The sequence below is a fragment of the Thamnophis sirtalis genome, unplaced genomic scaffold (genome assembly GCF_051295495.1).
Source record: "Thamnophis sirtalis isolate CommonGarterSnake01/CBP01778 unplaced genomic scaffold, rThaSir2_p1.2 scaffold_2, whole genome shotgun sequence".
NCBI lineage: Eukaryota > Metazoa > Chordata > Lepidosauria > Squamata > Natricidae > Thamnophis > Thamnophis sirtalis.
In genome coordinates, this window is record NW_028261382.1 from 78873215 (window position 1) to 78885355 (window position 12141).

The 12141-nt window shown below is 37.5% G+C and overlaps 1 protein-coding gene across 1 annotated transcript in view; it reads left to right on the forward strand.

The window, feature by feature from the left end:
- LOC106551380 (zinc metalloproteinase-disintegrin-like ohagin) overlaps window positions 1-12141 on the forward strand; it is a 35370-nt gene that overhangs the window by 12395 nt on the left and 10834 nt on the right. The window contains exons 6-11 of the mRNA XM_087703611.1: window positions 621-807; window positions 2776-2838; window positions 4052-4123; window positions 8090-8259; window positions 9488-9572; window positions 10453-10583. Of these exons, the coding sequence (XP_087559737.1) occupies window positions 621-807; window positions 2776-2838; window positions 4052-4123; window positions 8090-8259; window positions 9488-9572; window positions 10453-10583 (708 nt within the window). The remainder of the gene's footprint in view (window positions 1-620; window positions 808-2775; window positions 2839-4051; window positions 4124-8089; window positions 8260-9487; window positions 9573-10452; window positions 10584-12141) is intronic.

The following is a 12141-nucleotide window of genomic DNA, read 5'->3' on the forward strand; positions in this document are numbered from 1 at the left end:
ATATCTCTATATCTATCTATCTGACAAAATATTTTCATTTTATAAAATAAAATAAAAATAAAATTTTACATAAAACCAAATCTTTCAAACAGGTTTAGTCTTCTTACAAATATTGTAGAGATATTTCATGGTTATATTGAGACTGTTGACTTGGTTAGTTAAGAATTGGTTACCCATCGAGGGATCCTGTACACTCTGTGTGGTCAGTTGATTTTTTGTTACCCAAGTAGGTACCATCATTAGTGGAGTTCAGCCCTGAAGTACAAATATTGTCTTCTATTGATTATCCACCTTTAATCACCCTATTCATTAAGAATGTACTTTTTTATTTTCATTTTATAAAATAAAATTTTACATAAAACCAAATCTTTCAAACAGGTTTAGTCTTCTTACAAATATTGTAGAGATATTTCATGGTTATATTGAGACTGTTGACTTGGTTAGTTAAGAATTGGTTACCCATCGAGGGATCCTGTACACTCTGTGTGGTCAGTTGATTTTTTGTTACCCAAGTAGGTACCATCATTAGTGGAGTTCAGCCCTGAAGTACAAATATTGTCTTCTATTGATTATCCACCTTTAATCACCCTATTCATTAAGAATGTACTTTTTTTATACAGAGGACAATTCACACATCAAGGTGAGACGTACCTTATTGAACCCTTGAAGGTTTCTGACAGTGAAGCCCATGCAGTCTACAAATATGAAAATGTAGAAAAAGAGGATGGGACCCCCAAAACCTGTGGAGTAACCCAGACTACTTGGGAATCAGATGAGACCTCTCAGGTGTCTATTACTCCTGAAGAAGTAAGACTTATCTTAAACCCTTAAATATATAACTATTTGAGAACAGGAATACCCTTATTTGTTTATAAATTATAAAGTAGAAGATAAATTCTCTGGGATAGATTAGAAAGAATTCATAGGAGAGGAACCTCCACTTCTGAAATTCTATTTCAGCCATGCTGAACAATAAAATATGGAAACTCAATGAACAGAAAATTCATATTCCAGATATATAACATTTTTATGATCATGCAAATTTAGTTTGGAGATTTGGCTCAAAATGGATTTAATTGAATTTGCAAACTTTCTAAATCAGTTAAAATGTAATCAAATGATCAAATTGGATGCCACTTTAACGCATGCATAGAACAGGGAGGGGTGAAATCTTCCCGGTTCAGCCACGTTCAGCTGAACCAGAAGGGATGATTGACATCAGTTCTCTGAACCGGTGGTAAAAATTCTTGGTGGTCCCACCTCTGTCCACCTGGTTGCCCTGTCACTGCTCACCTCTTCCAGCTGCTCAACCTACCCATCCAATCTGAATGTTTCCCCCTCCATTCACAGCAGAGCTGCTGCAGCCTATCCCTTTAAGATAGACCCAGGGAAGGAGGGGGAACCATAAAGAGAGCAGCAGGTCTGCTGTGAATAGAGGAAGAAACGTTCAGATTATCTCTGCCACAGAATTCAACGTTAAATGCCGCAGAGACAACTGAAACATTTCTTTCTCTCTTCACAGCAGAACTGCTGCAGCCTGTCCCTTTAAGATAGTCCCCGGGAGGGAGGGGGATGGGGGGACCATAAAGGGAGCAGCAACTCTACTGTGAATGGACTCATACACACTTTTTTTCCTACCGGGTTCTGTGGGCGTGGCTTGGTGGTGGGGGTGGCATGTGACTCAGTGGGCATGGCTACGAGTGACATGGAGTTGGCCATGCCCACTCAATCACAGGACCACCAAGCCACACCCACAGAACCGTTAGTAAAAAAATGAATTTCACCACTGGCATAGAGGACTTGGGATAGGGGGAGAAACTGTTTTGAAATATTAAAACAATGTCTAATAAACATAATCTTGTCTTAATTTTCCAATTTGATTTGAACCATGTAGATGAATTGCAGTAATGATGGAATGAAAACTGAATCTGGTCACATATGATCCTCATACTCGCAGTGTTTTCCTCCATTACTGGAGGCAGAATAAAATTGAAGACAAAATATTGCATCCAAAATCACAGACTGCTTGATTGATCACTTCAGTGTTTATGGCAATAGGAAACTCTTTGTCCTCCGCAAGTTGTGTTTTATAGTCACCTTCACATCTTGAATGTTCTAGTCTCAATGTCAGGTCATGGTCACTTTATTCAACCTGGATCTTGTGCAACAGGATTAAGAAAGTGGCTGTCAGACAGCAAGGAAAGAAATTGCCCCATGGAATTGGCAATCTGACCTTGCAGTTCCATATGCTGAAAAAGCACCAATACTTTTTTCTATCAGACGAAGGAAGTAATGCACCTGATATGGTTCAAATCTTAGCCATAAGGGTAGTTCCTGAGCAATTTGGGTAGGTTAATTGTAGAGGATGACATTGGAATGCAGGAGGGAGGGGCTTTTCCTTTCCCAGGGAAATACAAGTACCAGACCTTTTGACAGGCTGAAAAATAGGTCAAAATGTTACTATGTTACTATGCCTATTAAATTTTGTTTAGAATAAGATATCCATATATATACACTGATCTCTAAATGTAGGCACAATAAAATTCTGAAAATGGATGCAATTGGAAACAAGTGCCATACTACATTATGTACAAAGAAAATGTTTCATGCCATGACAAAATCTCTCTCTATAACTGTCTTCTTAAAAAAACAACAATATTTCTGAAACTCCAAGGACTTTGACCAGGACATAAACCATGCAGATTTCTGAGTATTTGATGATCTGTTGGCTGCAGGGAGTAATAATCTTTTTCTTTTTTTTACTCTTCTGTTTAGCAAAAAGACTTCTTGGAGGACAAAAAATATATTGAGCTTTACATAGTTGCAGATCACGTATTGGTAAGTATCCTGGATATCATTTCATTTTCTTTCTTCATTGAGAACAAAATTTTCTTTCTATCTTTTATTCAAATAACATTCAAACTGGATTGTATCTTAAAATGTGCTTTATAATAAACTTTGATTTTTTTTGTTATTAGATTCAACTAATAGGTTTAAGATACTTTTGAAATTTAACTATACTCTAATTTGCATATTAGTTCTTCCTGCACTCCATCTAAATTGGAATTATACTTTATCCAAAAATGTCAAGATCAGGAAATTGAATACAGAGAAGATAAATGAAATTTTGAAATGGAGAAAAGAGTAAAAGGGAACCATCATACATTTCTTCTACTTGGTCAATCTTACTCCTTGTTCTGAATTGTGCTTAGTACTATGATTTTAAAACATTTTCACATTTGTTTCATGATATTGGATGGAGAAAGTTGATTGGAAAGGTAATTTATAAAAGCGTTCTTGCTTTGGGAAATGTTATGTGGGGATGCCCTTTCCACAGACTAGACAATGGTCAGCTAAGAGGCACCTGAGCCCATAGAAAGAATGTGTGCATGGAAAACCAGACAGAGGAGACCCTCCATAGTTTCTTGGACTGTGAAGGTGGGGGTGAGGGTGGATGGACAGATGTCCTTTCAGACATGCAGGATTCTGTTAATGTAACCTAGAATAACCACCCAGAACTGATACTACTGTTTGTGCTTCTTTTGGGACTTCCATGCAAGGCTGACACTTAAGGTGCACCTCTGAATTTATTTTATGCCACACCTGAATTTATTTTCCTCTAGCTTTTTGGGGTTTCTCCAAAACATTCCTGCACTATTTCTTTGTTCAAGTTGACAACGCATGAAGAATCAGATGGATAGTACAGAATGATTATCGCACACATCCCTGAATATGGAAATATAGCATTCAATGAAGGAAAGTATTTCAGTAGGCTCACCAGCATTTTCTCTAACCAGGCAAAAAGACCATGTGTGGGGCTGAAAAATTAATAACATTAATATATTAATGGCACAAATGTAGGTTAAAAAAATTTGAAAAATGAAAAGAACTCATTGGACAGCTTAGCTATAAAAGTATTATTTTTGTCTAAATCAGCAAATTCAATGATTCTTAAATCTCTTTCTTTCCCTGACATGTTCTTTCTCTCTCTCCCTCAATCCTTCCATCCCAAAATTATGGTCCCTTTTAAACTTTTTTGTCTTTTTTGTAGTTCTTGAAGTACAGCAGCAACAGGACTGTTATAAACATGAGAATATTTGAAATGATCAACTATGTAAATTGGGTAAGAAGACATGGCTAAAGTTGTTTCTGGTTTTGGATTAAAATTCTCCCTGCCCCATTGCAGACTTTCATTGTGTTCACATAACAAAATTAATGAGTAAGTTGACTTAGGAGATGGACTTCTACAAGAATGTTAACTTTTCTGGCTTTGAATGCAGCAAAACTCCATCATTTGATAAGCTGATGATGCAGCATGGAAGTCTAATTCAGAAAATGGATTAGTTTAGTAACTAGGTTAATAAGCCTCTTATGTGAATACAGCCATCATGTTGGGAGGATGCAAGTGCCAAACTATTACAAGAATTCAATCAGTGCGACATCTCTATAACTGGATTCTTTCAGCCCTGAGGTCAATTGTCTGAATGTGGAGATTAAACAGAAATGGACAGGGTAAGCCTAATCCAAACTCAACTGATTATGAAGATGATCCCTGAGACGAAAGCAGCAGAGAGGAACCCAGATTGAGTTGGCGCTCATGTCTGCTTCTGTACTATTAGCCTTGTTGACATCTTTTCTGTTGATCATCAGTTAGAATCAGGGAGATAAGGGGGACATCAGTGAGTAAAATCTCCCTTTAGTCCTCCTCCTCCTCTTCTGTTCTTGATTGAAGATAATAATCACCTGGTTCTTGTTTATCATTTTATTTCTTATATGGCATAATTATAATAATAGTAATAATAGTTGGCAGAACAAAGAACTGCATGGCCAATTTCTGGAAAAAAAAAAAAGATAAAGTGGACAGTGAACAAACTTGGTTATGGTTAACAACAGGTACATTAAAGAAAGAAACAGAGTCACTAATCCTGGCTGCGCAAGAACAAGCTATCCGCACAAATGCCATTAAGGCCAAAATCGAAAAATCCTCTGATGATGCCAAATGCAGACTTTGCGAAGAAGCTGATGAAACTGTTGATCACATACTCAGCTGCTGTAAAAAAATTGTGCAGATTGATTATAAATTGCGGCACAATTCAGTAGCACAAATGATCCATTGGAATTTGTGCAAAAATTATAATATTAAAACAGCAACAAATTGGTGGGAACATCAGCCTGAAAAAGTCATCGAAAATCAGATGGTCAAGATCTTGTGGGATTTTCACATACAAATGGACAAAATACTGGTGCATAATACACCAGACATCACACTGGTTGAGAAAAACAAGGTTACAATCATAGACATTGCAATACCAGGTGATAGCAGGGTCGATGAGAAGGAATATGAAAAAATTGCGAAATACCAGGACTTAAAAATTGAAATTCAACAATTATGGCACAAACCAGCAGTGGTAATTCCAGTGGTAATCGGCACACTGGGTGCTATTCCAAAAGCACTGGAATTATATTTAAAACAGTTAAAAATTGACAAAATCACCATCAGTCAAATGCAAAAAGCCGCACTGCTTGGATCTGCATGCATATTACGAAAATATGTTATGACGTCCTAGGCCCCTGGGGGCCCCCGACTAGTAACCAATGCCAAATCCGGCGAAACAACTGGCCGCTGTGATACAATTGTACAATAATAATAATAATAATAACAACTGAACTGAATTTATTAATTAAAAGCACAAAAGAATTTAGCCAAGGCATTGGTATGCAGTTTGGAATTGACAAATGTGCAACAATGGCAACCAAAGCAGGCAAGATCCTTGAAGATGATGGAATAGAACTTGAGAATGAAGAAATGATAAAGGCAGTAAAACCAGAAGAAGTACAAGTATTTGGGGATTTTAGAGGCCTCTGACTTAATGCATAATAAAGTCAGGGAATTAACTTCAGCCAAGTACATTTGATGAATTCGCAAGATATTAAAATCCAAATTGAGTGGAGGAAACATCATAAAAGCCATAAATACCTGGGTTATATCTACCAAGAGCAGAGGGTGGTCGAGGACTCCTACAAGTAAAACTGTGGAAGACTGTGGAAGAAGAAAAACACTGCTTGAATGATTACATCAAGAGAAGTGAAGAACCAACGATTAAGGAAGTAAATAAAAGAGGCCTTTTAAAGAGAACTAAATCAAAAGCTGAATATAGAAAGAAGTAATTGAGAAGCGAGCTGAAAATTGGAAAAGCAAAGCTATGCATAGCCAATACTTAAAAGGTATTGAAGGCAAAGTTGACCAAAAGCTAACTTGGAACTGGTTAAGATCAGGAGCACTGAAAAAAGAAACAGAAGGCTTTATTCTGGCAGCTCAAGAACAAGCCTTAGTCACAAACTGCATGAAGGCAAAATTTCAACATGTTACCACCAACAGCAAATGTCGCCTCTGTAATGAGAAAGACGAGACAGTTGACACTTGATCAGTGGGTGCAGCAAAATTTCACAAACTGACTACCTACAATGCCATGACCACGTTGCTAAGATCATTCGCTGGAAATTGTGTCAAAAGTTTGCATTTGAGTACAGCAAAACCACTGGGAACATCAGGTTCAGAATGTTTTAGAAAAAGAGAAAGTAAAGATCTTGTGGGACTTCAGAATTCAGACTGACAGGCACGTGGCCCACAACACACCTGACATAACAATAGTTGAAAAGAAAAAAGTATGGTTCATTGACATTGCAATACCTGGAGATGCACAAATTGAAGATAAACAGCAAGAAAAAATCACAAAGTACCGGGACTTGCAAATTGAAGTTGAGCAACTGTGGAAAAAGAAATCATTTGTTGTCCTGATTGTAATTGGAGCCCTTGGAGCAATACTTAAAGGGCTACCTCGCTATTTGGAAATTTTAAATTTATCAGACTTGAACATTCTTATTCTACAAAAAACCACCCTACTTGGAACAGCTTATATCCTCCGATGTTACCTTAATAGTTCCTAGGTCCTTGGTTAGGACTCAAGCTGTTGAGCTACCAACCAGCCCTAAAGGCTGTGAATCTCACCAAAGATTAACCACAGAATAATAATAATAATAATAATAATAATAATAATAATAATAATAATAATAGCAATCATCCTCTGATGATGCCAAATGCAGACTTTGCAAAGAAGCTGATGAAACTGTTGATCACATACTCAGCTGCTGTAAAAAAATTGCGCAGACTGATTATAAATTGCGGCACAATTCAGTAGCACAAATGATCCATTGGAATTTGTGCAAAAATTATAATATTAAAACAGCAACAAACTGGTGGGAACATCAGCCTGAAAAAGTCACTGAAAATCAGATGGTCAAGATCTTGTGGGATTTCCGTATACAAACCGACAAAATACTGGCGCATAATACACCAGACATCACACTGGTTGAGAAAAATAAGGTCACAATCATAGACATCGCAATACCAGGTGATAGCAGGGTCGCCGAGAAGGAACATGAAAAAATCGCAAGATACCAGGGCTTAAAAATCGAAATTCAACGACTATGGCACAAACCAGCAGTGGTAATTCCAGTGGTAATTGGCACACTGGGTGCTATTCCAAAAGCACTGGAATTACATTTAAAACAGTTAAAAATTGACAAAATCACCACCAGTCAAATGCAAAAAGCCGCACTGCTTGGGTCTGCACGCATATTACGAAAATACTTTACGACGTCCTAGGCCCCTGGGTGGGGCCCGACTAGTAACCAATGCCAAATCCGGCGAAACAACTGGCCGCTGTGATACAATTGTATAATAATAGCAACAACAATAATAGCAATAATAATAATAATAATAATAATAGCAACAACAACAGCAACAACAATAACAACAACAACATCCCAATATGTGGACTCCTTGGTGCTGTCTGAATTTCGTGGTTTCTTTGCAGACCTGACTAAACATCCGCAAGCAAGCTACTAAGCTCAGACAGCATCAAGAACTCCACAGTTCAACCTTGAGCTACAGAGATTCTCTTTTATTTATTCCCAAATCTTTTCCATTTTACCATCCCATAGAGGCCAATTTCAGTTACTTTTCAGTCTTGAAATGTTTCTCAAAGTTTACTTTTATTTTCTGATTGATGACATGTCTAACCCACAGATTTATGAAGCTTTGAATATTCGTTTAGCATTGGTTGGCATAGAAATTTGGAACAATAGGAATGCGTTTGTGGTCAGTTCATCAGACGAAAACAATTTGAACTCCTTTTCAAACTGGAGAAATTCAATTCTGCTGAAGCGCAAAAGGACTGACAACGCTCAGTTACTCACGTATGTCTCATTGTGGAGAAAGGGAAAAGTGGGGCAGGGAGTGGAGGATTATGGGAAGGTTAGTGTTTGCACAGAACTTCCTCTCTGGGTTGCATGCCTTAAACCATGTGCAAATTATATTCTGGGTCAAAATCAACCATTTTTTTCCTACATGAGAATTAGTTTTGAGAAGTCCTTGAATGATTGCAGGTCAAAATTTCAGCTTGATTTCATTTCACCTGACTCTATATTGAAACTCAAATGATTAACAACTTTAATGACAACTTTAAAGAGTGTCTGGATGTCAAAACTTTAGGATAAAGAGGGAACTGCCTGTGGCCCAGAGAATTTTAATCTCTGCTTTGAAAGTCTTTTGGCATATATAGAGTGATGTCCTTAGAAGTTAGAAGAAAGCCAGGATCTATTATTCTTCCCATTTCCAATATTTATCAGTAACAAAATGATTTTTCACACTTCTTGGTTTACAACAGCAGCATTTTCTCCATATGTTCTCTGAATGAAACTTCAAGTAGAAAAATGAAGAATGCCACATCAATTGATATTTAAGAAAACTTATGGACCTAATTATTTGAACTAAATTGGTAGAAATCTCCAAGAATAAATTCTTGTGAAATATTGTGTTGTGTTTAGCAGGTTGTCTGAAACTGTCATCTAGATTTTAATCTGATTTGGTTATAGAGGCAGTTTCAGTTCAGCTTTTATATTTTGTACAATTTCATGAATGGGAAATTGGTAAATTTATTGACATGGTCATAATATATTGGAGAAATAACAATTCTGTTGTGAGCAATCCTCAGATGGAAAGCAGATCAAAGTGAAAGTATAAAATACAAAATAAATAAATAAATATCAATTTTATTTCCCCTCAGATATTTATTTGACTTATAACTCAATCTCCTTTCCCAAGGTAACAGTAGTCTTTAATAACAACACAGCTAAATTGATAGAAGAAACTTATTTTTTTAAAGAAAAATTGCATTTGGGGTTTTCATTGTACATGGAATGTGAATTAACCCAATGAAATTGCATCCGGAATATCTTTAACAGATCTGGTTGGTTAAATGGTTTGTATGGGCAGAGCCTAAATTGAATTATGACATCCTGAAAACTGGCAGGAAATGACAGAGTGAGGAGTTCGCAAAAAGCTATAGAGGTTTCTATAGGCCCCAAGGCTTTAGATTAGCTTCCAGCTTCTATAAACTGTGTCCCCTTCATTATTTTCCTATAGGGGTGTTGACCTAAGTGGAGGAACTATAGGAATCACTCATTTTGGTACTATGTGCAATTCTTGGGGATCTGCGGGAATCATTCAGGTTTGTAGAAATTACCTGTTTGGACTCAATGAAAATGTATATGCAGGTATGTAAGGTCTAAACTACTAAAAATGAAAAATAATAATGAATCTTCTTGCTTTGAAAGTTTTTTACAAGCTGTGGTGGCACAATGGTTACAATGAGCATTTCCAACGTGCTCTGACCATTGCCAGGAGTTTGATCCTGAATGCCTCAAGGTTGACTCAGCCTTCCATCCTTGTGAGGTTGGTAAAATGAGGACCCAGATTGTTGGGGGCAATGTGCTGATTCTCTAAACTGTTTAGAAAGTGCTGTAAAACATCATGAAGTGGTACATACAGTAAGTCCAGGGGGGAAATGCTACCACTTCTGACCAGTTCACTAGAACCGATAGCAAAAAAAATGCTTTAAAAAGTGAAAAAAGGTTCTGACTATCGCGTGGCTCACAGCTGATCTGCATGATCATCTGAAGCACCCCACCCACTTTTTAAAGCATTTTTTCCTACCTATTTGCTTGAACCATCAGGAAAAAAATGCTTTAAAAAGTGAAAAAAAAAGCTTCCAATGATCATGTGGATCAACTGTGAGCCATGTGATTGTCAGAAACTTTTCCCCCGACCACCACCACTTTTTAAAGCATTTTTTTTTCCTGTCAGTTCAGGCAAATAGATTAAGTCTGAGTACTGAGTAAGTATAAGAGCTATTGCTACTTGAACAAAGAAACTGTTCCCCCCCGCCCAGGAAATCCAATTGCAGCCTTGCAAATTATTAACCTCTTTTATTAACTCTTTGATTTTTCATTAGAAAGTGCTTGAGCAAAGGTATTAGTTCAATGCTAACAATAGCTGGATTCACTTTGGATTTTTGCAGACTAAAAACAAAAGTATTATCTTTTCTTTAGGATCATGACAAAGATGTATATTTGGTTGCGGCTGTAATGGCTCATGAGATCGGTCATAATCTGGGCATGAACCATGATGCAAATTCTTGTACTTGCACGAAAGGCCCATGCATTATGACTGCTATTGAAGGGTAAGTATGAAAGAAAAAAATACTGCCTTTCAAATCAAGTTACATTTCAATGGTTGCAATTAAATGTTAAAGTAAATATGCTAAGAGCTAAGGTCAGGGAATTACGCAACAGTGGGGTTTGGCCATATGTGTGTCACTTTACCTTGTGTAATTAAAATGTGTTGTACTTAAAAAGATAGGACTGCTCCAGAGGTGGGTTGCTCTCGGTTCAGCCCGGATTGGGCAAACAGGTAGTAGCGGTGGCAGGAGGCTCAATCCACCCACCCAGATGCTTCTGCACAGGCACAGAAGTGTTGTGCATGCATGTGAGTCACGCAGGAGCACACCTGAACCAATAGTAACAAAATTGGCAACCCACCACTGGACTGCTCTCAACAATTGAATATTCATCATTCAGTAGCTTCCTCCAAAACACAAGAGTTTGGAGAAATAGTATAGGAAGTATAGCCAATAAACCAAATATTAATAACTCCAATAGAGAAAAGAGGAAGCCTATTGAGATGTTAAAGACTTTCCTAAAGTGGGAAGAAGTTATAAGCAGAATGGAATGAAATGATTCTGAACAAGGCAACAGGTGGAGGAAAGAGATAAAATAGCATCCTTTCTGGCCTCAGCCTTTTTTCAAGACAGGAGACACATTCTATCTCTCTCATATATTGCAGCCTGCTGAAATAAACCGGTAGCAATGTATAGGTAGTCCTCAACTTGAAACCTGGTCCTCACAGTTACAACTGTCACAGCCTCCCCTCAGTCCCGGAATAAAAATGCAGGTGCCTGGAAACCAACATGTATTTGTGATGGTTACAGCATCTCATGAGACCATCATGTGCAACCTTCCCAGCTGTCTTCTGATATGCAAAGTCAATGGAGGAAGCAGGATTACCTTAATGACTGTGTGATTCACTAAACATCTCCAGTGATCTGCTTAACAACTTGTGATTGTATGTTGAGGACCACTTGTATTTTGTTGCTGTTCAATAGTTAGGCTTTATTTCATCAAGAAAGAAAAGGGGAAAGGAACGGGGAAGGAAAAGTGGATGGAGTAAGAAGAGATGAGAGGAGAGGGGAGGAAAGGAATGGAGTGGAATCTTCTCAGGAATTCCTACTGCAAAATACCCCATGATCTTTAAGATTTTTGTATAGCCTCAGTTAACATGCCACCTGTTGACAAATTTCTGGTTTCTACTGCTAAAGCCCTGGGACTTTGTAGCTTCATATTTTATGCTACAGCAATGAAATCAGGAAGTATGGAGAATACTATGTAGCCTTTCCCATCCTTACTGAAGGATTTTGTGCATCATTATTACTTTTTAATACTTCAGATCCACTTCTTGGCATTTTGTGCAGAAGGCTTTGCTTAAAGAACAACTTGCTCAAAAATCTTCACCTAATGGATCTGGTGCAACTTTGACTTTGAAATAAGTCCATGTTGTCCATTTAATGGCCACCAGTAGACTGTCTTTGGGTTCACCTTTCTATTTGAGTGCCAAAAACTATTCCTATTGATTTATATTAGCATTAGCAAAGTGCTTGGGTGGATTTATTATACCATATTTGC